At 39.5% G+C, this 26,086-nt stretch overlaps 2 protein-coding genes across 4 annotated transcripts in view; both read left to right on the top strand.

Moving 5' to 3' along the window:
* The window catches only part of LOC149224626 (putative serine/threonine protein kinase IRE4), a 472,510-nt gene that overhangs the window by 107,625 nt on the left and 338,799 nt on the right, over positions 1-26,086 (top strand). The gene's annotated exons all lie outside the window — the stretch shown is intronic.
* Positions 15,781-22,147, top strand: LOC149224627 (uncharacterized). Its single transcript, XM_089386192.1, has 2 exons — positions 15,781-21,850; positions 22,031-22,147. The coding sequence occupies exon 1, from the start codon at positions 16,371-16,373 to the stop codon at positions 21,825-21,827; it is 5,457 nt and encodes a 1,818-aa protein (XP_089242318.1). The 5' UTR covers positions 15,781-16,370; the 3' UTR covers positions 21,828-21,850; positions 22,031-22,147.

Raw genomic sequence — 26,086 nt, 5'->3', positions numbered from 1 at the left:
CTCTTCAAAGCTTTCAGTTGCCGGATATCGTTTTGGTCACATGATTTAGCTGATGATAGATGGTTGCTGTTCATGGTCCATGTTTCTTTATCATTTAAAAAGTAATCATTTAAAAATTGACTCCACAAGGCACTGGTCTATTAAATCTCTAAATCCATCTAGTGCTTATCATATCGTGTATCGTGTCTCCCACCCAACTGTTTGGCAGTTGGTCTTCACTATCTCGCAGGGTCTACCCCCCTTAGCCGCGGGAGACGGGCTTAAACGGAGGGATCGGGGATCAGAGTGACAGCCCCCGGTCCGAGCGTTGTCGTGCCAATCTGCGCGACAACAGGCTATAAACAAAAGGCACTTATGGAATGGCAATATCTAAGGCAAGGTAAAGGCCAAAATGTGCAAAGCTTCACTGAAGAATTTCGGAAACAAGCATTGAATTTGGGCATCTCTTTAGATTCGCCCGAGACTGTAATTAATTATGTAGGTGCGCTACATAGTTACATCAGACACTCACTATTACTGTTCGAGCCTACTACAATTGACGTGGACAACGTAAAGGCTATTCATATTGAAAGCCAAGGCAAGAATGACAGAGATGATCAAGCCAGGAAACCACCATTCAAACCTCAACATGGAAAAGTCCAGAAGAAAGGCAAAGGGAAGGATATGAAGACTGTCGTAGCCAAGAAAGGGGACAGAGTAACACTGTCTTGCACTCATTGCAAGAAAGATGGTCATGACGAGGAGCACTGCTAGAAGCTGCATCTAGAGCTAGGACCGAAGAGATTTAGCAGAAAGGGGAAACATAAGACAGTGGCTATAATGCAGGACCTTGGATCAGATTCTGGCGATGAGACATTGATCATAGTCGTGGGCATAAGAGGTACCCTTTCTGTTAATGATAGTTCTGATTCGATTGCAAGTACTAGTTATTTGAATGAGCCTGTAAGTAATGAGCGAAAGAGAATTGAGTTATTCCACATTAGATTTGTCATAAAACATACAAAGGTGGAAACTCTGTTCGATTTAGGTTCCCAAGCAAACTTAATCTCAGAGTCCTTAGTGAAAAAGTTAGGCCTTGAAACTAAGCCTCATCTGAGTCCATACTCGCTTGGTTGGGTAAGCGATAAAGCCAAACTACAGGTAACCAAGCAGTGTAGGGCCAGATTTGTTATTGCTTCTAAATTAGTTGATGAGGTAGAGTTAGATGTTGTGCCTTTGGACATCTGTGGAATCATCTTAGGAAGCCCGTATTTATATGACAAAAAGGCAGTTTTCTTTCGACATGAAAACAAATACCACCTCACAAAGGATGGGGTAGAATATATAGTCAGAGCTCATCATACAAAAGTTAATGCTAGCCTTGTAAGTGCAGGACAGATTAAACGACTGGTTAATTCCAACAAAGGGTGCATGTTCATGATAGTTAGAGCAATGTTGCACGAAGCGGAAGCGTTTTTTGGAAGCGGGGACGCCGAAGCGTCATTTTCCAAAAATCTAGGAAGCGAAGCGTCCGTGGAAGCGTCTGCTATATATATATATTTTTTATATTTTTTTGCATTTATACTCAAAACAAACATCCCAAATACCAAATTAATTGTAGAAGACATGAAAACATGCATATTTTTGCATAAATCAAGATAGATATAACATCCATTGTACATTAATGATCTAGAATCTAGATTCTTCTCCTCTTGTCTAGCCTTTGCCTCTACCTCGATTGTCTAGGAATATTAGTCAACATTGCCCAATTTTGATCAAACTACCTAATTCAAGACTTAAAATATGGTAGAAAAAGCTTAACATGTTTGATCGATGATTTTGACTTGATTGAAAGGTAATTTTTTGCTAAGGGCGTGCCACGTGACAAAGGAGTTCAACAATTAACACCACCAACACTAGGGTACATATATGGCTTGGTGCTCTTGATTAAATGCTAATCGTATACCTTCATACTTGATATAATCTAATGAAATGCCAAAATCCCATTGATCCTGAATTCCTGAAAACTGTTAAGTCTGCTGAATTTTGAATAGGATATGAAATTCTATTTTCTCCATATGAAGTCCAATGAGGCTGGAACCACTCTCAAACATCCTGAGTCATTTCATGGTAATGTTAAAAATTTAAGTAAAAGGATGAAAATGAAAAATAAAGGAGAATGTCACTTTTACTTTAAGAATTTAACATTACCATGAGGGAGCATCTGCTATATTTATATTTTTTTTGCCTTCATTCGTCACCCTAACCCAAGGTGGACCCACCCCCAACAAGCAAACTCACCTAAAATTAAAAAAAAAATTGAAAAAAAACGATTTTCTAAACGCTTTTCCGGAAGCTTTTCTGGAAGCATACGGAAGCGTACGCTTCCTCCTCCGAAGCGCCACGCTTCCTCCTCCGAAGCGCCGTACGAAGCGCGCTTCGGAAGCGGCGCTTCCGTACAACGCTTCCAAATTTCCAGGAAGCGGCTGAAAAAGCCGAAGCAGCGCTTCCGAATTCGGAAGCGCCACTTCCGGCCAAGCTTCCTAGGTGCTTCCGTACGGGATGCGCTTCGGGGCTTGGAACCATGGGGGGGGGGCACTTCGTGCAACACTGAGTGAGAGTGAAAGAGGCCGAGATGGCTGACGCTTTCAAAGATTGTAATCCTGATCATAAGAAATAATTGTTTAAAATTATTTCTGATTATGATGGATTGTTTCAGGAACCGAGAGGATTGCCCCCAAAACAGGAAATCCAACATGAGATCCATTTGCAACAGGATACTCCTTTACCGAATGTTGGCATCTACAGAATGGCTTCTATCGAGATGGAGGAGATCAAGAAACAGGTGCAGGAATTGTTAAATCAGGGAGTCATCAGATCGAGTTCTTGTCCTTGTGGCTCACCAATCGTGTTGGTGCCAAATAAAGATGACACATGGAGAATGTGCGTAGACTACAGGGTGCTAAACAAGATTACGGTGAAGAATCGATACCCTCTCCCTCGCATTGATGAATTGTTAGATCAGTTGAAAAATGTTGTTTATTTTACAAAATTGGATTTCTGTAGTGGACATCACTAGGTTAGAATTGCAGACTAGGACGTTTGCAAGACTGTGTTCAAAACCAAACAGGGGCCGTTCGAATGGATGGCGATGCCATTCGGACTGTGCAACGTTCTGGTCACGTTTATGAGGGTAATGAATGATCTATTTAGGGCCTTTTCCTTATAATTTTTTGCTTGTATATCTAGATGATATTCTTGTGTATAGTAGGACATGGGATGTGTTGACCACTACTGGTCAACTACCCATGCAGTACACCTCCTTTCTGTTGGCAGAGAAGGGTAGCTCCTGAGCGACATGTCCGTGCCAGCCTACAGTCATCGACAGCTTGATTTTTCCTGTTGTAAACCCAGTCTGCACGTTTGAATTGTAAATAATCTAAGCAGATCAGAGTCATGTATGTAAAGTTGCCTAGGTGGACCTAACTTTCTAATGACAATCTGCGTCCCGGGAGGTTTTTAGTCTCACCGATCCATGGATCGGCAGAGTTTTCCTTCAAACCCGACCCCAAAGCCGGGATGCATTTCGTCATTAGGACTTTAGGAGAATCCTAGCGTGTTACTCTGCTAGATTATAGTTGTGTCGCAGATCTGGGTGGTCTATGAGGGTCTGTATTAAGTGGATTCATCCCTTTGAGATGTAAATTGTAAAAATTGTAAAAAAATCATGATGAAATGTGTCTTGAGGGTTGAAAATGTTGTAAATCCCCTCATGAGTCCTAGGTCCTAGGTGCTAGGTGATGATTCCAACGGCTGGGTTTGATGATCCATCTTAAAATAAATTTAATTTTTTTTTTTTTTTTTTAATGAATAAAAATAATAAATTCATATAAAAAATTAATAAAAAAAAAAGAGAGAAAGAAAGAAAAAGGCATAAAGCAAAAACCCTAAGCAATAAAATAATAATATTTTTGTGGATCACCCAAAACTAGCCGTTGGGATCATTTCCTTTATGTAGGGTCTTAGCCTCTTAGGGGGTCATTTTCAGGTTGATCTGATCTGTGAGTCTGTACTGAAAGCTCTCTTGTAAACTGATTTCTGATTAATAAAAAGACTTTGGGGTTCAAACTGGCTGGTGTTACTCTCTGGAATTGCTGTGAGGTGTTTTCTTTCCTGCATATTTCAGTTTTCAACAGTTAAAATAGCTGATTTTTTCAGAGCATTGTGAGTACAGGTATCTTGCTCACGTGCTAGGGTCTGAATGTTGTAGGGTTTCTGGAAAATGGCAGGTATCTCCATTTTCTCTTGAAATCTAGCAGCATTTCTTGCCCTTTTTGCTGATGCTTGCTTGAGGTGTGCAGGAAATCTTTAGGTGAAGGGTATTTGTGGGCGTTTGGGGAAGTTCTGGGCTGAACCAGCCGACTCCCACAGGCTGTTCTGTGCAGAGCCCAGCTGATTGTGCCCCGGGTTAATCTGTTAAAGTTTATTGCATGTTTTACATTGAGAAATTTTTTCTGATTTACAGTGAAGTTCACAGTGAATTTACTTCTGATATTTCAAGAACATTACTGTCATTATTGTCAAATCTAGCTGTACAGAGCTATAATTTTTGTGATTTTGGGGCAAAGTTTCAAGGGTTTTACTGCAAATTTTGTGGATATCTGCCAGAGTTCTTTTCTTGCAGGGTATCTGTCATCAGGTGATGTTGCAGCTCAATTTTAGTGACCAGGTCGTGGGTTAAGCGTGTTATTTCCGACTGCTGCTGAAAACACATTGTGCCAAAGTGAGAGTCAAGCGTGAAAAGGTGGGTTCTGCAAGTTTCAAAACATCCCAGGTATTTACAAAACCCCTGCTGTCCTTTTAAAAACTGCAAGCACAACACTGAAACGACAGAGAAAGTCTAGAAACAAAGTGGAAGCGTGAATGTATACACAATTCAGGTTTTAGATTTGAGTAACTTGTGATTTGACTTCTGGTGAAACGTATTGAGCAATTTCATCAAACCAGTTAAGTTTAAATCGTTTTTGTTCCAAAGCCGTCGGTTTCTTTTATTTACGCATCGATTTCTCCTCTCTGAGCTAGGGCTAAATCTCTCATTCGAGAGCCGTTGCTTGTCTTTCATTTATGCGTTGGTTTGAGCATCAAAACGTGGCTACGATTTTCAGTTGTTTTGTTTTTTCCATTTCCGGATTTCTCTTGGATACCACCGCCTTTGATCTGTACGTGCTTGCTGGCCGTTTTTCTGAGTTTTTCATTTGATACTCATTGCTGAGCCCGCGTCTGCGTGTTTCAAGCCTGAAGTCGCCATATCTTGCTGCAGTTTTGATTTACGCAGGAGTCCAGGTTGTGTTTCACTGTTTAAGCATTCAATCACCACGCAGACTTCATTTCCGTCCTGAGCTCCTCGCTGTATCTCCATTATTGACCATGCACCCACGAGTTTCAGCTCAGCAAATGCGTGTATAGTGGCGTTGAGTCGGTCTAGTGCTGCCCGGGCCAATACGATATCACAGCGTTTTTCCCTGCAGTCGTTTTCATAAACCATATTGTTGGATGCATGTAGTTGACGGCTAGGGTTTCCGCTTTTCTTTCGTGCCCTGTTACGCTTTCCCTTTTTGAGTCGATGTGTCTTATTTCCATTGATTCACGTGAAGGTTAGTAACAGCGTTCTTTTCTTAAACTTGGCTGTCTCAGCATTCCCTCTGTAATCGGCATTAAGTTCTGATCAAATCGTATTGCAGTCAATATCATTTAACGCTTCACGTTTGCCATTTGGAAATAGCGTAGGTTTTCATTTTGATTAGAATATGTAAAATTTTCTTTTAATTAGATTTTCTCCTGTAAGTTTTGGTTCATTAAATTTAGATATAGGTTTACCCTTTTTTATTACATAGTTAGATTTTCATGTTTTTCTTTGTTTAGGATTTACATATATAAAAAAAAAAAAAGAGGGGAATATAAAATGATTTTATTTTAGTTTGATTTTTAGGGTTTAAGATTAGAATAGATTTTTCCTTTTAAAAAGTTCTGTTTAGATTTTAATTTTAGCCTTTAGATCTAGATCATAAATTTTAAATTTTTTTTTTTTTTTTTTAGATTTTTAGATTTTCATTTAAAAAAAAAAAAAAAAAAAAAAATTCGAAAAAAAAAAAAAAAAATATATAAAAAAAAAAAAAAAAAAAAAAAAAAAAAAAATTTTTTTTTTTTTTTGGAAAATTATTTTGTCATCTTCAGTTGCTTATCATTGCCTATCTTTCACGTCGAGATCTGAACACAAAACAAATATCTGGTTTCACTGTTGTTAAAGCAATTTATCTCTCTTAGTTTGCTGGATATCGTTACTTGAAGAGCGTTGTGGTTTTACTAGATATCTAAAGCATTGCTCTCTTTATCTGATGATTGCTGTCCGTGGTTCACGTTCTTATATCATCCAGCTAGTAATCATTTAGATCTTCTAAGGCACTGGTCTGCTCAATTCATCGAATCATTTTAGTGCTTATTTCAATCGTGCATCTCGTCTCCCAGCCCAACTGCTTGGCAGTTGGCCTCCATCTTTTCCAGGGACTACCCCCCTTAGCCGCGGGAGACAGGCTTAAACGGAGAGACCGGGGATCAGAGTGACAGCCCCCGGTCTGAGCGTTGTCGTGTCAATCCGCGCGACAACATTTTTTGGCGCCGTTGCCGGGGATAGAGTTTTTCTGTCCTTGGTCCTTGTTTTTCAAGCTCTGCTGTGCTTAACTTCTTGTTCAAGTGGCGACTCCACTTCCATTATTATCTGCGAGAGTGTACACTAGAAGACATCCAGGCAGTCTGTGCAACCCCACTCCGGATCCTGAAAGGGTTTACAGGGTGCGATCACACAAACTCGCTTCTCGTGCACTCCTTACAAATCTTGGACAAGAAGCCCTTTCTGACGTTCATCTGCTCTTTAGGGGTCAAGTTAGGCGCAACACCATGAGTCTGTTTGCCCCTTGTGATTTTTCTAACATTCCTGGAGCCCCCAATGATATTCCATCTGTTGGGATAGACAAATTGCCTAGCTTTCATGGAGATAATGCCATTACTGTTAATTCCCATTTGCGAGATTTCAACATATGGATGGCTAAGTATGCTAGATCTCCTGATTTTGACCATGAAGATGTCAGGATGACTCTTTTCATTTTGACTCTACGAGGTGATGCTCATGACTGGTTTACAGAAAAACCTCCTAATTCCTTTGACTCTTTACAATCAATCATTAATTCGTTTAGAGAAAAATTTGGAGATAAGAGAGAGGGAAGACATCTTGTAAGAGCTCTTACTCTGATGAAAAGGAGAGAAGACGAAACTGTTGAAGAATTTAATAGAAGGTTTAATGGTATCATTAGAGAATTACCTCAGGACTATAAACCTTCAGATAAAACTCTCCAAGACTTTTATATTGACGCCTTTGGTCCTGAACCATCTTACGAGTTAAGGCGTGCTAAACTTACTGATTATCGAGATTGCCAAGCCTTAGCTGTAGAACTTGAAAAGGACAAGGCAGCTTTTGGGAAGTCTGAAATCCCAGGCTTTGATAGGGCTGCTACGAAATTAAAGGAACCTAAGGGAAAAGCAGCCCAGGAGCCTGAAAATGAACTTGTTCTTAAATTGCTGCAAAAAATTGAAACTATGGAAATCAATCATAATAAGGAAATAAACACTTTGCAGAATAGGTTAATTCAAATGGAAAGAGCGCAACCGCAAAATTTTCAGCCTCGAAATAATAATAACAGAAATAGTAACTGGCAAAGAAAGGGTCAAACTAGTGAGCAGAGGCCCCCTAATCCGCTCACCAATCTGGTGGATGATGCTCCTCCCTACTGTCGTGCTTGTGCTGATTTTCACGAAGAATCCTCTTGTCCCATTATCAGAAGACTTCTCGATAATGGAATGCTTGGAACAGGTGAGCAAATAAACGTAGTAGGGAGCAAGTTCCCTTTGCCCATGAATGATTGGATAGAGGTTAAGGAAAGGAGCTATGATGTTGTGAATCCTCAATCTGCTTTTGGTATAAATAACCTTGAAAACGAAGATGACATTTTGGCCAGGTTATATGGTGAGAAACCCTCTCCTGAGAAAATTCTGGAAATTGCTAGAGATAAGGGTTTAACATACCAGAGAAGGGATAAAGATCAGAGCGGAAATCAAATTCCTCCTCGAACTCTAAGCCTTGGTATGAACTCTGGAATAGATGTCGATTTGGGGAATTGGTTTAATAATGCTAAAATCTGGGTTCCCGTGTCTGAGATCGCTAAGATCCCTTCCCAAAGGGACAAGTTACTAAAAGCAATTCAGGGTCCTCAAGTCAACGCTTCTCAGCAGAAGATTCGTGAGGTTGACTATCATGATGCTCCTATTTATCTGCAAAGCGTAGATGCTGATAACAAGGATCATCAACCCTTCTTTATCACCTTATTAGTCAATGGGTATAAATTGAATAACTGCATGTTGGATTCAGGCGCATCTGCTTGTGTTATGACTAAAAGGGTTATGGAACAGCTTAACTTAAGAGTTTCCAGACCCTACTATAATATATGCGCCATGGATTCTAAGAAGATCGAGGTACATGGTTTAATCAAGGATTTGCAAGTTCATCTTTCGGTCTACCCAGACATCATGGTGGTTATGGATATTGTTGTTGTTGATGTACCTGATGCTTGGGGTATGCTGTTATCTAGAAAGTGGGCCTCTGATCTAGGGGGAAGCATTCAGATGAATTGGTCATATGCTATGATTCCTTCTCCTAGCGGTGACGGTTTCGTTAGACTAAATAGAGAGCCTGAGAGGAAATTTCATGTTGAAAATCCTAAAAAGCCTCATAACGAAATAATTAAAGAGCAATCTGACATTGGGAACTATGCTATCCTGTCTAACTTCATAACTCTTCCCGATGAAAAGGTCAAAAGTCTTAAAGATGAAGTCTGGTATATGTATTTCGATGGTGCTTTCTCTAGTCATGGTAAGGGTGCTGGAGTTGTGCTTAAGTCTCCCCTGGGTCACATATTCAAGTTTGCCTATCGTCTAGAATTTGAAGCGACCAACAATGTCGCTGAGTATGAAGCCATATTGTTGGGCCTTGAATTGGCCAAAGCCTTGAAGATTAAGTTACTTAGCATAAAAGGGGATTCCGATCTGGTTATCATGCAGCTTAAGAACAAATTCACGTGTAGAAATCAGAGATTAAGAAACTATCGAAATGCTGTGTGGGATACTATGGAGCATTTCGATGCCCTTAACCTTGAAGCAATTCCTAGAGAGCTAAATAGTTCGGCAGATGAACTTGCCGTAGCTGCTAGCACTTTCCAGTTGTCTGATGAGTTAATCAACGATAAAATTAAAATGGAGATAATATTCAGACCATCTTTCCCAGACAACTCAGAGCATTGGCAAGTTTTTAATGATGAAAAGCAAGTCGTTCGTTTTCTCAATAGTTTAGACGAGTTTGAGGATTTCCGGCTAGTTTCTGGCGAGGATGGGTCTTTAGATCAAGGACATATCATAAATCCCACTCCCAGAAATGTAGTTGCCTTAGAGCAATATTTTGATCGGCATGATGCCACGAAGCTGAGAGAAGAAGACAAGTTAGACCCAGGCGAGTACCTTGAAGTTAACATTGGTACTTTTGAAAGTCCGAAAATGGTTAAAATCGGTAAAGGTACTAGTCTGGAGGAAAGGAAAAAGTTAATTGGTTTACTTCGTGAATATCGAGATGTTTTGGCTTTTTCCTATGATGAGTTGAAGGGCTACAGGGAAGATATTATGGAGCATACTATTCCCTTAAAGGACGAAAATGCTAAACCTTTTCGGCAGAAACTTAGGCAGATTAATCCTAAGTTAGCCCCCCTGGTCCAAAAAGAACTTGCGAAGATGCTTGCAGCAGGAATCATCGCCCAAACTAGGCATTCGACATGGTGTTCGAATTTGGTGATTGTCAGGAAGAAGAATGGTACAATAAGACTTTGTGTCGATTTTAGAAACCTTAATCTAGCGTGCAAGAAGGATAATTACCCTTTGCCAAAAATGGAAACTTTGTTGCAAAGAGTAACTGGGTCTGGAATGATGTCATTGCTAGACGGTTTTTCTGGGTATAATCAAGTTTGGGTTAAAAAGGAAGATCGACACAAGACCACGTTCACAACACCATGGGGCACTTTTGAATACATCAGAATGCCATTTGGGTTAACAAACGCTGGAGCTACTTTCCAGAGGGCCATGGACTATGCCTTCAAAGGATTGATCGGGAAAATTATCGAAATATATCAAGATGATCTTACTGTTTTCTCTAAAGATGGTATCAGTCATATAGATCATCTTAGGCAAGTTTTCGATAGATGTAGAGAATATGGAATTTCTTTGAATCCGGCTAAATCTGTCTTTGGGGTAACTGAAGGGAAACTTCTGGGTCATATCATCTCTAAGGAAGGAGTCAGGGTCGATCCTGAACGAGTTGAAGCAATTCAAAAGATTCCTCTCCCGCATAACCTCAAGTCCCTTCAGTCTTTCCTTGGAAAGATAAATTTTATTAGAAGATTTATCCCGAATTATGCGGAAATAGCTAAGCCCATTCAAAGTCTTCTGAAGAAGGATGTGAAATTTGTCTGGCAAGAAGAGGGCAAAAGGGCTTTCCAAGAAATCAAGTCTGCTATCGCGGAGGCTCCTGTCCTTGTTAGTCCTGATTACTCCAAAGATTTCATGATTTTTTCTTTCGCTTCTGAGGATACCATTGCCGGTGTCTTACTTCAAAAGAATAGAGAGGGTCACGAGCAGCCTATCGCTTTCATGAGTAGAGCACTTCAAAATTCCGAATTGAAGTACAATACCATGGAAAAGCAGGCCTATGCCCTAGTCAAATCTCTTAAGCATTTTAAAACTTATGTGGGTTATTCTAAGATCATCGCTTTCGTCCCACATTCTGCTGTTAAAGACATATTAACTCAAACTAATTGCTTAGGGACTCGTGCTAGGTGGGTTACTAAGATACAGGAGTATGATTTAGAGATTAGACCCACTAAGCTGATCAAAGGCCAAGGTTTAGCTCAAATGTTAGCTGAAAGTAATGAAAAGACTCTTGGTCTGTTTTGCCTTGACGATCTTTCTTCACCAGAATTAAGAAGGTTAGCTGAGCATGAATGGTATAAGGACATAGTTTACTACTTGACAAATCTTGCGTGTCCTAACCATTTAGTCGCTCATAAGAGAAGGGCTCTTAGACTAAAGGCCACTAAGTATTGCCTTATGAAGGATGGCCTTGGATGGAGAAATCCTGAGGGCATAGTGCTTAGGTGTGTTGACGATATTGAGTCCAAAAGATTAATCTCCGAATTTCATTCAGGATTTTGTGGTGGTCATTATGCCGCTAGAACTACTGCCCACAAAATCCTGAGAGCTGGCTATTATTGGCCTTCGATTTTTTCTGATGTGCACAAGTATGTTAGAACGTGTCAAGCCTGTCAACTGTTCACTGGGAAACAGAAGCTTGCTGCCCTTCCTCTACAACCTGTTATTGTAGAGGCACCTTTTCAGCATTGGGGTCTGGACTTCATAGGGAAGTTCCATGAAAATTCTAGCAATGGCTACTCTTGGATTTTGACTGCTACTGATTATTTCACTAAATGGGTCGAAGCCATTCCTGCTAAGAATGCCACTGAAAAGGTGATTATGGATTTCATTGAGAATAATATCATTACTAGATTTGGTGTCCCCGCTAAGATCACTACTGACAATGCCAAGGCTTTCAGTTCTTCAGAGTTTACATCTTTTTGTTTCAAATATGGCATTGTCTTATCTCATTCGTCGAATTACTATCCTCAGGGTAATGGTTTGGCTGAATCAAGTAATAAAAATCTCATAACCATTATCAAGAAAATAGTAGGAGATAACAAGAAGTCTTGGGACAGCAAAATCAAGTATGCTTTGTGGGCAGACAGAATTACTAAGAAGAAATCTACTGGTAAATCTCCCTTTGAATTGGTTTATGGCTTGGATGTTACCTTACCTGTGCACCTAAAATTGCCAGCCTATCAGCTTCTCCAAAATTTTTCCACTGATAAAGATGTTGTTCAGAATAGGATAGATCAGATTGTGGAGTTAGATGAGACTCGTCGGACAGCTTTTGAAACTGCATGTAAAAATCAATCTAATATTAAGAAAAGCTTTGATAAATGCTCTAGATCTAGATCTTTGCAGGTTGGAGATATGGTTTTACTTTGGGATCGCAAAAATGAAAAACCAGGAAAGCATAAAAAGTTTGACAGCTTGTGGTTGGGACCGTACATCATTAGAGACATAGCTGGACCAAACTCATTCCACTTGAGCAGATTGGATGGTGAATCACTTCATCTACCAGTGAACGGCCAAATGCTCAAGCTGTTCTTCAGAGATGATATCTGATGCCATGGGGCATCTTTTGTATTGTATTTCTATCCCTATTCCTTGTCTTTTCAGCATTTTATTTCTGTTTTTAGGATTAGATTTACTTTTCATGTTATTAGTTAGTCAATAAATGAAGAGCTTTTATTTTTTCCTGTATTTAATGCATATGATGATTTGGGAATGGACGCTACTTATTTTTATTTGTGTGTTGTATGGATGCAGATTCTGGATTCTCACATTCCTACCGGTGCAGCAACGTGTCCCCAAGTAGAGCCAGATGTTGACCACTACTGGTCAACTACCCATGCAGTACACCTCCTTTCTGTTGGCAGAGAAGGGTAGCTCCTGAGCGACATGTCCGTGCCAGCCTACAGTCATCGACAGCTTGATTTTTCCTGTTGTAAACCCAGTCTGCACGTTTGAATTGTAAATAATCTAAGCAGATCAGAGTCATGTATGTAAAGTTGCCTAGGTGGACCTAACTTTCTAATGACAATCTGCGTCCCGGGAGGTTTTTAGTCTCACCGATCCATGGATCGGCAGAGTTTTCCTTCAAACCCGACCCCAAAGCCGGGATGCATTTCGTCATTAGGACTTTAGGAGAATCTTAGCGTGTTACTCTGCTAGATTATAGTTGTGTCGCAGATCTGGGTGGTCTATGAGGGTCTGTATTAAGTGGATTCATCCCTTTGAGATGTAAATTGTAAAAATTGTAAAAAAATCATGATGAAATGTGTCTTGAGGGTTGAAAATGTTGTAAATCCCCTCATGAGTCCTAGGTCCTAGGTGCTAGGTGATGATTCCAACGGCTGGGTTTGATGATCCATCTTAAAATAAATTTAATTTTTTTTTTTTTTTTAATGAATAAAAATAATAAATTCATATAAAAAATTAATAAAAAAAAAAAAAAAAAAAAAAAAAAAAAAGAGAGAAAGAAAGAAAAAGGCATAAAGCAAAAACCCTAAGCAATAAAATAATAATATTTTTGTGGATCACCCAAAACTAGCCGTTGGGATCATTTCCTTTATGTAGGGTCTTAGGGGGTCATTTTCAAGTTGATCTGATCTGTGAGTCTGTACTGAAAGCTCTCTTGTAAACTGATTTCTGATTAATAAAAAGACTTTGGTGTTCAAACTGGCTGGTGTTACTCTCTGGAATTGCTGTGAGGTGTTTTCTTTCCTGCATATTTCAGTTTTCAACAGTTAAAATAGCTGATTTTTTCAGAGCATTGTGAGTACAGGTATCTTGCTCACGTGCTAGGGTCTGAATGTTGTAGGGTTTCTGGAAAATGGCAGGTATCTCCATTTTCTCTTGAAATCTAGCAGCATTTCTTGCCCTTTTTGTTGATGCTTGCTTGAGGTGTGCAGGAAATCTTTAGGTGAAGGGTATTTGTGGGCGTTTGGGGAAGTTCTGGGCTGAACCAGCCGACTCCCACAGGCTGTTCTGTGCAGAGCCCAGCTGATTGTGCCCCGGGTTAATCTGTTAAAGTTTATTGCATGTTTTACATTGAGAAATTTTTCTGATTTACAGTGAAGTTCACAGTGAATTTACTTCTGATATTTCAAGAACATTACTGTCATTATTGTCAAATCTAGCTGTACAGAGCTATAATTTTTGTGATTTTGGGGCAAAGTTTCAAGGGTTTTACTGCAAATTTTGTGGATATCTGCCAGAGTTCTTTCCTTGCAGGGTATCTGTCATCAGGTGATGTTGCAGCTCAATTTTAGTGACCAGGTCGTGGGTTAAGCGTGTTATTTCCGACTGCTGCTGAAAACACATTGTGCCAAAGTGAGAGTCAAGCGTGAAAAGGTGGGTTCTGCAAGTTTCAAAACATCCCAGGTATTTACAAAACTCCTGCTGTCCTTTTAAAAACTGCAAGCACAACACTGAAACGACAGAGAAAGTCTAGAAACAAAGTGGAAGCGTGAATGTATACACAATTCAGGTTTTAGATTTGAGTAACTTGTGATTTGACTTCTGGTGAAACGTATTGAGCAATTTCATCAAACCAGTTAAGTTTAAATCGTTTTTGTTCCAAAGCCGTCGGTTTCTTTTATTTACGCATCGATTTCTCCTCTCTGAGCTAGGGCTAAATCTCTCATTCGAGAGCCTTTGCTTGATCTTTTCATTTATGCGTTGGTTTTAGCATCAAGGCGTGGCTACGATTTTCAGTATTTAGTGTTGTTTTGTTTTTTCCATTTCTGGATTTCTCCTGGATACCACCGCCTTTGATCTGTATGTGCTTGCTGGCCGTTTTTCTGAGTTTTCATTTGATACTCATTGCTGAGCCCACGTCTGCGTGTTTCAAACCTGAAGTCGCCATATCTTTCTGCAGTTTTGATTTACGCAGGAGTCCAGGTTGTGTTTCACTGTTTAAGCATTCAATCACCACGCAGACTTCGTTTTGCTTTCTAAAACCTGTCACGTCGACTTCATTTTCGTCCTGAGCTCCTCGCTGTATCTCCATTATTGTCTATGCACCCACGAGTCTCAGCTCAGGAAATGCGTGTATAGCTGCGTTGAGTCGGTCTAGTGCTGCCCGGGCCATACGATATCATAGCGTTTTTCCCTGCAGTCGTTTTCATAAACCATATTGTTTGATGCATGTAGTTGACGGCTAGGGTTTTCCGCGTTTCTTTCGTGCCCTGTTACGCTTTCCCTTTTTGAGTCGATGTGTCTTATTTCCATTGATTCACGTGAAGGTTAGTAACAGCGTTCTTTTCTTAAACTTGGCTCTCTCAGCATTCCCTCTGTAATCGGCATTAAGTTTTGATCAAATCGTATTGCAGTCAATATCATTTAACGCTTCACGTTTGCCATTTGGAAATAGCGTAGGTTTTCATTTTGATTAGAATATGTAAAATTTTCTTTTAATTAGATTTTCTCCCGTAAGTTTTGGTTCATTAAATTTAGATATAGGTTTACCCTTTTTTATTACATAGTTAGATTTTCATGTTTTTCTTTGTTTAGGATTTACATATATAAAAAAAAAAAAAGAGGGGAATATAAAATGATTTTATTTTAGTTTGATTTTTAGGGTTTAAGATTAGAATAGATTTTTCCTTTTAAAAAGTTCTGTTTAGATTTTAATTTTAGCCTTTAGATCTAGATCATAAATTTTAAATTTTTTTTTTTTTTTTTTTAGATTTTTAGATTTTCATTTAAAAAAAAAAAAAATTCGAAAAAAAATTCGAAAAAAAATTCGAAAAAAAAAAAAAATAAAAAAAAAAAAAAAAATTTTTTTTTTTTTTTGGAAAATTATTTTGTCATCTTCAGTTGCTTATCATTGCCTATCTTTCACGTCGAGATCTGAACACAAAACAAATATCTGGTTTCACTGTTGTTAAAAGCAATTTATCTCTCTTAGTTTGCTGGATATCGTTACTTGAAGAGCGTTGTGGTTTTACTAGATATCTAAAGCGTTGCTCTCTTTATCTGTGATTGCTGTCTGTGGCTCTCATTCTTATATCATCCAGCTAGTAATCATTTAGATCTTCTAAGGCACTGGTCTGCTCAATTCATCAAATCATTTTAAGTGCTTATTTCAATCGTGCATCTCGTCTCCCAGCCCAACTGCTTGGCAGTTGGCCTCCATCTTTTCCAGGGACTACCCCCCTTAGCCGCGGGAGACAGGCTTAAACGGAGAGACCGGGGATCAGAGTGACAGCCCCCGGTCTGAGCGTTGTCGTGTCAATCCGCGCGACAACATTTTTTGGCGCCGTTGCCGGGGATAGAGTTTTTCTGTCCTTGGTCCTTGTTTTTTCAAGCTCTGCTGTGCTTAACTTCTTGTTCAAGTGGCGACTCCACTTCCATTATTATCTGCGAGAGTGTACACTAGAAGACATCCAGGCAGTCTGTGCAACCCCACTCCGGATCCTGAAAGGGTTTACAGGGTGCGATCACACAAACTCGCTTCTCGTGCACTCCTTACAAATCTTGGACAAGAAGCCCTTTCTGACGTTCATCTGCTCTTTAGGGGTCAAGTTAGGCGCAACACCATGAGTCTGTTTGCCCCTTGTGATTTTTCTAACATTCCTGGAGCCCCCAATGATATTCCATCTGTTGGGATAGACAAATTGCCTAGCTTTCATGGAGATAATGCCATTACTGTTAATTCCCATTTGCGAGATTTCAACATATGGATGGCTAAGTATGCTAGATCTCCTGATTTTGACCATGAAGATGTCAGGATGACTCTTTTCATTTTGACTCTAGGAGGTGATGCTCATGACTGGTTTACAGAAAAACCTCCTAATTCCTTTGACTCTTTACAATCAATCATTAATTCGTTTAGAGAAAAATTTGGAGATAAGAGAGAGGGAAGACATCTTGTAAGAGCTCTTACTCTGATGAAAAAGAGAGAAGACGAAACTGTTGAAGAATTTAATAGAAGGTTTAATGGTATCATTAGAGAATTACCTCAGGACTATAAACCTTCAGATAAAACTCTCCAAGACTTTTATATTGACGCCTTTGGTCCTGAACCATCTTACGAGTTAAGGCGTGCTAAACTTACTGATTATCGAGATTGCCAAGCCTTAGCTGTAGAACTTGAAAAGGACAAGGCAGCTTCTGGGAAGTCTGAAATCCCAGGCTTTGATAGGGCTGCTACGAAATTAAAGGAACCTAAGGGAAAAGCAGCCCAGGAGCCTGAAAATGAACTTGTTCTTAAATTGCTGCAAAAAATTGAAACTATGGAAATCAATCATAATAAGGAAATAAACACTTTGCAGAATAGGTTAATTCAAATGGAAAGAGCGCAACCGCAAAATTTTCAGCCTCGAAATAATAATAACAGAAATAGTAACTGGCAAAGAAAGGGTCAAACTAGTGAGCAGAGGCCCCCTAATCCGCTTACCAATCTGGTGGATGATGCTCCTCCCTACTGTCGTGCTTGTGCTGATTTTCACGAAGAATCCTCTTGTCCCATTATCAGAAGACTTCTCGATAATGGAATGCTTGGGACAGGTGAGCAAATAAACGTAGTAGGGAGCAAGTTCCCTTTGCCCATGAATGATTGGATAGAGGTTAAGGAAAGGAGCTATGATGTTGTGAATCCTCAATCTGCTTTTGGTATAAATAACCTTGAAAACGAAGATGACATTTTGGCCAGGTTATATGGTGAGAAACCCTCTCCTGAGAAAATTCTGGAAATTGCTAGAGATAAGGGTTTAACATACCAGAGAAGGGATAAAGATCAGAGCGGAAATCAAATTCCTCCTCGAACTCTAAGCCCTGGTATGAACTCTGGAATAGATGTCGATTTGGGGAATTGGTTTAATAATGCTAAAATCTGGGTTCCCGTGTCTGAGATCGCTAAGATCCCTTCCCAAAGGGACAAGTTACTAAAAGCAATTCAGGGTCCTCAAGTCAACGCTTCTCAGCAGAAGATTCGTGAGGTTGACTATCATGATGCTCCTATTTATCTGCAAAGCGTAGATGCTGATAACAAGGATCATCAACCCTTCTTTATCACCTTATTAGTCAATGGGTATAAATTGAATAACTGCATGTTGGATTCAGGCGCATCTGCTTGTGTTATGACTAAAAGGGTTATGGAACAGCTTAACTTAAGAGTTTCCAGACCCTACTATAATATATGCGCCATGGATTCTAAGAAGATCGAGGTACATGGTTTAATCAAGGATTTGCAAGTTCATCTTTCGGTCTACCCAGACATCATGGTGGTTATGGATATTGTTGTTGTTGATGTACCTGATGCTTGGGGTATGCTGTTATCTAGAAAGTGGGCCTCTGATCTAGGGGGAAGCATTCAGATGAATTGGTCATATGCTATGATTCCTTCTCCTAGCGGTGACGGTTTCGTTAGACTAAATAGAGAGCCTGAGAGGAAATTTCATGTTGAAAATCCTAAAAAGCCTCATAACGAAATAATTAAAGAGCAATCTGACATTGGGAACTATGCTATCCTGTCTAACTTCATAACTCTTCCCGATGAAAAGGTCAAAAGTCTTAAAGATGAAGTCTGGTATATGTATTTCGATGGTGCTTTCTCTAGTCATGGTAAGGGTGCTGGAGTTGTGCTTAAGTCTCCCCTGGGTCACATATTCAAGTTTGCCTATCGTCTAGAATTTGAAGCGACCAACAATGTCGCTGAGTATGAAGCCATATTGTTGGGCCTTGAATTGGCCAAAGCCTTGAAGATTAAGTTACTTAGCATAAAAGGGGATTCCGATCTGGTTATCATGCAGCTTAAGAACAAATTCACGTGTAGAAATCAGAGATTAAGAAACTATCGAAATGCTGTGTGGGATACTATGGAGCATTTCGATGCCCTTAACCTTGAAGCAATTCCTAGAGAGCTAAATAGTTCGGCAGATGAACTTGCCGTAGCTGCTAGCACTTTCCAGTTGTCTGATGAGTTAATCAACGATAAAATTAAAATGGAGATAATATTCAGACCATCTGTCCCAGACAACTCAGAGCATTGGCAAGTTTTTAATGATGAAAAGCAAGTCGTTCGTTTTCTCAATAGTTTAGACGAGTTTGAGGATTTCCGGCTAGTTTCTGGCGAGGATGGTTCTTTAGATCAAGGACATATCATAAATCCCACTCCCAGAAATGTAGTTGCCTTAGAGCAATATTTTGATCGGCATGATGCCACGAAGCTGAGAGAAGAAGACAAGTTGGACCCAGGCGAGTACCTTGAAGTTAACATTGGTACTTTTGAAAGTCCGAAAATGGTTAAAATCGGTAAAGGTACTAGTCTGGAGGAAAGGAAAAAGTTAATTGGTTTACTTCGTGAATATCGAGATGTTTTGGCTTTTTCCTATGATGAGTTGAAGGGCTACAGGGAAGATATTATGGAGCATACTATTCCCTTAAAGGACGAAAATGCTAAACCTTTTCGGCAGAAACTTAGGCAGATTAATCCTAAGTTAGCCCCCCTGGTCCAAAAAGAACTTGCGAAGATGCTTGCAGCAGGAATCATCGCCCAAACTAGGCATTCGACATGGTGTTCGAATTTGGTGATTGTCAGGAAGAAGAATGGTACAATAAGACTTTGTGTCGATTTTAGAAACCTTAATCTAGCGTGCAAGAAGGATAATTACCCTTTGCCAAAAATGGAAACTTTGTTGCAAAGAGTAACTGGGTCTGGAATGATGTCATTGCTAGACGGTTTTTCTGGGTATAATCAAGTTTGGGTTAAAAAGGAAGATCGACACAAGACCACGTTCACAACACCATGGGGCACTTTTGAATACATCAGAATGCCATTTGGGTTAACAAACGCTGGAGCTACTTTCCAGAGGGCCATGGACTATGCCTTCAAAGGATTGATCGGGAAAATTATCGAAATATATCAAGATGATCTTACTGTTTTCTCTAAAGATGGTATCAGTCATATAGATCATCTTAGGCAAGTTTTCGATAGATGTAGAGAATATGGAATTTCTTTGAATCCGGCTAAATCTGTCTTTGGGGTAACTGAAGGGAAACTTCTGGGTCATATCATCTCTAAGGAAGGAGTCAGGGTCGATCCTGAACGAGTTGAAGCAATTCAAAAGATTCCTCTCCCGCATAACCTCAAGTCCCTTCAGTCTTTCCTTGGAAAGATAAATTTTATTAGAAGATTTATCCCGAATTATGCGGAAATAGCTAAGCCCATTCAAAGTCTTCTGAAGAAGGATGTGAAATTTGTCTGGCAAGAAGAGGGCAAAAGGGCTTTCCAAGAAATCAAGTCTGCTATCGCGGAGGCTCCTGTCCTTGTTAGTCCTGATTACTCCAAAGATTTCATGATTTTTTCTTTCGCTTCTGAGGATACCATTGCCGGTGTCTTACTTCAAAAGAATAGAGAGGGTCACGAGCAGCCTATCGCTTTCATGAGTAGAGCACTTCAAAATTCCGAATTGAAGTACAATACCATGGAAAAGCAGGCCTATGCCCTAGTCAAATCTCTTAAGCATTTTAAAACTTATGTGGGTTATTCTAAGATCATCGCTTTCGTCCCACATTCTGCTGTTAAAGACATATTAACTCAAACTGATTGCTTAGGGACTCGTGCTAGGTGGGTTACTAAGATACAGGAGTATGATTTAGAGATTAGACCCACTAAGCTGATCAAAGGCCAAGGTTTAGCTCAAATGTTAGCTGAAAGTAATGAAAAGACTCTTGGTCTGTTTTGCCTTGACGATCTTTCTTCACCAGAATTAAGAAGGTTAGCTGAGCATGAATGGTATAAGGACATAGTTTACTACTTGACAAATCTTGCGTGTCCTAACCATTTAGTCGCTCATAAGAGAAGGGCTCTTAGACTAAAGGCCACTAAGTATTGCCTTATGAAGGATGGCCTTGGATGGAGAAATCCTGAGGGCATAGTGCTTAGGTGTGTTGACGATATTGAGTCCAAAAGATTAATCTCCGAATTTCATTCAGGATTTTGTGGTGGTCATTATGCCGCTAGAACTACTGCCCACAAAATCCTGAGAGCTGGCTATTATTGGCCTTCGATTTTTTCTGATGTGCACAAGTATGTTAGAACGTGTCAAGCCTGTCAACTGTTCACTGGGAAACAGAAGCTTGCTGCCCTTCCTCTACAACCTGTTATTGTAGAGGCACCTTTTCAGCATTGGGGTCTGGACTTCATAGGGAAGTTCCATGAAAATTCTAGCAATGGCTACTCTTGGATTTTGACTGCTACTGATTATTTCACTAAATGGGTCGAAGCCATTCCTGCTAAGAATGCCACTGAAAAGGTGATTATGGATTTCATTGAGAATAATATCATTACTAGATTTGGTGTCCCCGCTAAGATCACTACTGACAATGCCAAGGCTTTCAGTTCTTCAGAGTTTACATCTTTTTGTTTCAAATATGGCATTGTCTTATCTCATTCGTCGAATTACTATCCTCAGGGTAATGGTTTGGCTGAATCAAGTAATAAAAATCTCATAACCATTATCAAGAAAATAGTAGGAGATAACAAGAAGTCTTGGGACAGCAAAATCAAGTATGCTTTGTGGGCAGACAGAATTACTAAGAAGAAATCTACTGGTAAATCTCCCTTTGAATTGGTTTATGGCTTGGATGTTACCTTACCTGTGCACCTAAAATTGCCAGCCTATCAGCTTCTCCAAAATTTTTCCACTGATAAAGATGTTGTTCAGAATAGGATAGATCAGATTGTGGAGTTAGATGAGACTCGTCGGACAGCTTTTGAAACTGCATGTAAAAATCAATCTAATATTAAGAAAAGCTTTGATAAATGCTCTAGATCTAGATCTTTGCAGGTTGGAGATATGGTTTTACTTTGGGATCGCAAAAATGAAAAACCAGGAAAGCATAAAAAGTTTGACAGCTTGTGGTTGGGACCGTACATCATTAGAGACATAGCTGGACCAAACTCATTCCACTTGAGCAGATTGGATGGTGAACCACTTCATCTACCAGCGAACGGCCAAATGCTCAAGCTGTTCTTCAGAGATGATATCTGATGCCATGGGGCATCTTTTGTATTGTATTTCTATCCCTACTCCTTGTCTTTTCAGCATTTTATTTCTGTTTTTAGGATTAGATTTACTTTTCATGTTATTAGTTAGTCAATAAATGAAGAGCTTTTATTTTTCCTGTACTTAATGCATATGATGATTTGGGAATGGACGCCACTTATTTTTATTTGTGTGTTGTATGGATGCAGATTCTGGATTCTCACATTCCTACCAGTGCAGCAACGTGTCCCCAAGTAGAGCCAGATGTTGACCACTACTGGTCAACTACCCATGCAGTACACCTCCTTCCTGTTGGCAGAGAAGGATAGCTCCTGAGCGACATGTCCGTGCCAGCCTACAGTCATCGACAGCTTGATCATTTTTGTTGTAAACCCAGTCTGCATGTTTGAAATGTAAATAATCTAAGCAGATCAGAGTCATGTATGTAAAGTTGCCTAGGTGGACCTAACTTTCTAATGACGATCTGCGTCCCGGGAGGTTTTTAGTCTCACCGATCCATGGATCGGCAGAGTTTTCCTTCAAACCCAACCCCAAAGCCGGGATGCATTTCGTTATTAGGACTTTAGGAGAATCCTAGCGTGTTACTCTGCTAGATTATAGTTGTGTCGCAGATCTGGGTGGTCTATGAGGGTCTATGTTAAAGTGGATTCATCCCTTTGAGATGTAAATTGTAAAAATTGTAAAAAATCATGATGAAATGTGTCTTGAGGGTTGAAAATGTTGTAAATCCCCTCATGAGTCCTAGGTCCTAGGTGCTAGGTGATGTTTCCAACGGCTGGGTTTGATGATCCGTCTTAAAATAAATTTAAATTTTTTTTTTTTTTTTTAATGAATAAAAATAATAAATTCATATAAAAAATTAATAAAAAAAAAAAAAAAAAAAAAAAAAAAAAAAAGAGAGAAAGAAAGAAAAAGGCATAAAGCAAAAACCCTAAGCAATAAAATAATAATATTTTTGTGGATCACCCAAAACTAGCCGTTGGGATCATTTCCTTTATGTAGGGTCTTAGGGGGTCATTTTCAAGTTGATCTGATCTGTGAGTCTGTACTGAAAGCTCTCTTGTAAACTGATTTTTGATTAATAAAAAGACTTTGGGGTTCAAACTGGCTGGTGTTACTCTCTGGAATTGCTGTGAGGTGTTTTCTTTCCTGCATATTTCAGTTTTCAACAGTTAAAATAGCTGATTTTTTCAGAGCATTGTGAGTACAGGTATCTTGCTCACGTGCTAGGGTCTGAATGTTGTAGGGTTTCTGGAAAATGGCAGGTATCTCCATTTTCTCTTGAAATCTAGCAGCATTTCTTGCCCTTTTTGCTGATGCTTGCTTGAGGTGTGCAGGAAATCTTTAGGTGAAGGGTATTTGTGGGCGTTTGGGGAAGTTCTGGGCTGAACCAGCCGACTCCCACAGGCTGTTCTGTGCAGAGCCCAGCTGATTGTGCCCCGGGTTAATCTGTTAAAGTTTATTGCATGTTTTACATTGAGAAATTTTTCTGATTTACAGTGAAGTTCACAGTGAATTTACTTCTGATATTTCAAGAACATTACTGTCATTATTGTCAAATCTAGCTGTACAGAGCTATAATTTTTTTGATTTTGGGGCAAAGTTTCAAGGGTTTTACTGCAAATTTTGTGGATATCTGCCAGAGTTCTTTTCTTGCAGGGTATCTGTCATCAGGTGATGTTGCAGCTCAATTTTAGTGACCAGGTCATGGGTTAAGCGTGTTATTTCCGACTGCTGCTGAAAACACATTGTGCCAAAGTGAGAGTCAAGCGTGAAAAGGTGGGTTCTGCAAGTTTCAAAACATCCCAGGTATTTACAAAACCCCTGCTGTCCTTTTAAAAACTGCAAGCACAACACTGAAACGACAGAGAAAGTCTAGAAACAAAGTGGAAGCGTGAATGTATACACAATTCAGGTTTTAGATTTGAGTAACTTGTGATTTGACTTCTGGTGAAACGTATTGAGCAATTTCATCAAACCAGTTAAGTTTAAATCGTTTTTGTTCCAAAGCCGTCGGTTTCTTTTATTTACGCATCGATTTCTCCTCTCTGAGCTAGGGCTAAATCTCTCATTCGAGAGCCTTTGCTTGATCTTTTCATTTATGCGTTGGTTTTAGCATCAAGGCGTGGCTACGATTTTCAGTATTTAGTGTTGTTTTGTTTTTTCCATTTCCGGATTTCTCCTGGATACCACCGCCTTTGATCTGTATGTGCTTGCTGGCCGTTTTTCTGAGTTTTCATTTGATACTCATTGCTGAGCCCACGTCTGCGTGTTTCAAACCTGAAGTCGCCATATCTTTCTGCAGTTTTGATTTACGCAGGAGTCCAGGTTGTGTTTCACTGTTTAAGCATTCAATCACCACGCAGACTTCGTTTTGCTTTCTAAAACCTGTCACGTCGACTTCATTTTCGTCCTGAGCTCCTCGCTGTATCTCCATTATTGTCTATGCACCCACGAGTCTCAGCTCAGGAAATGCGTGTATAGCTGCGTTGAGTCGGTCTAGTGCTGCCCGGGCCATACGATATCATAGCGTTTTTCCCTGCAGTCGTTTTCATAAACCATATTGTTTGATGCATGTAGTTGACGGCTAGGGTTTTCCGTGTTTCTTTCGTGCCCTGTTACGCTTTCCCTTTTTGAGTCGATGTGTCTTATTTCCATTGATTCACGTGAAGGTTAGTAACAGCGTTCTTTTCTTAAACTTGGCTGTCTCAGCATTCCCTCTGTAATCGGCATTAAGTTTTGATCAAATCGTATTGCAGTCAATATCATTTAACGCTTCACGTTTGCCATTTGGAAATAGCGTAGGTTTTCATTTTGATTAGAATATGTAAAATTTTCTTTTAATTAGATTTTCTCCCGTAAGTTTTGGTTCATTAAATTTAGATATAGGTTTACCCTTTTTTATTACATAGTTAGATTTTCATGTTTTTCTTTGTTTAGGATTTACATATATATAAAAAAAAAAAAGGGGAATATAAAATGATTTTATTTTAGTTTGATTTTTAGGGTTTAAGATTAGAATAGATTTTTCCTTTTAAAAAGTTCTGTTTAGATTTTAATTTTAGCCTTTAGATCTAGATCATAAATTTTAAATTTTTTTTTTTTTTTTTAGATTTTTAGATTTTCATTTAAAAAAAAAAAAAAAAAAAAAAAAATTTCGAAAAAAAAAAAAAAAAAAAAATTTTTTTTTTTTTTTGGAAAATTATTTTGTCATCTTCAGTTGCTTATCATTGCCTATCTTTCACGTCGAGATCTGAACACAAAACAAATATCTGGTTTCACTGTTGTTAAAAGCAATTTATCTCTCTTAGTTTGCTGGATATCGTTACTTGAAGAGCGTTGTGGTTTTACTAGATATCTAAAGCGTTGCTCTCTTTATCTGTGATTGCTGTCTGTGGCTCTCATTCTTATATCATCCAGCTAGTAATCATTTAGATCTTCTAAGGCACTGGTCTGCTCAATTCATCAAATCATTTTAAGTGCTTATTTCAATCGTGCATCTCGTCTCCCAGCCCAACTGCTTGGCAGTTGGCCTCCATCTTTTCCAGGGACTACCCCCCTTAGCCGCGGGAGACAGGCTTAAACGGAGAGACCGGGGATCAGAGTGACAGCCCCCGGTCTGAGCGTTGTCGTGTCAATCTGCGCGACAACAGGATGAACATGTATGTCATGTGAAGAAAGTGCTCGATATTCTGAAACGAGAAAATTGTATATAAAACTGTCAAAGTGTGAGTTTGGGAAGACCTCTATGGTTTATTTAGGTCACATATTCGGTAATGGGCAATTGAGGATAGATCCCTCTAAAGTGGATGTGATTATGAACTGGCCTGAGTCCACAAATGTTACAGAGGTCCGAAGTTTCTTGGGCGCAGTACAATATTGGAGAAGGTTCATTGCAAACTTCTCTGTTATCGTAGCCCCCTTGCATGCATTGACCAGTGTGAAGCAGACCTTTCAGTGGGGAGGAAAGCAACATAAATATTTCGACACACTGAAAGAGAAGATCAACACAGTACTAGTGCTAGCCTTACCAAACCTTCAACAGCCTTTTGAGATTGAAACAAATGCCAGCGGATATGCCATGGATGCTGTATTGATGCAGTAAAGAAAGCTTGTATGTTACCATTCAAAGACTTTCTCCTAGGCTGTTGTGAATTATCCCACGTACGACAGGGAGTTGTACGCCTTGGTTAAGAGTGTGAAGAAGTGGAAACACTACCTGATTGGCAAGGAGACCATCATCC

Source organism: Pinus tabuliformis, chromosome Q (genome assembly GCF_031772625.1).
Source record: "Pinus tabuliformis cultivar Carrire ecotype Pingquan chromosome Q, CPIR1, whole genome shotgun sequence".
NCBI lineage: Eukaryota > Viridiplantae > Streptophyta > Pinopsida > Pinales > Pinaceae > Pinus > Pinus tabuliformis.
Note: the sequence above shows the minus strand (reverse complement) of the source record. Positions and strands in the feature narration are given on the sequence as shown.

What these genes read in the sequence shown, in the direction of transcription:
- LOC149224627 (XM_089386192.1), top strand. Translation starts at nt 16,371, where the DNA reads ATGAGTCTGTTTGCCCCTTGTGATTTTTCTAACATTCCTGGAGCCCCC.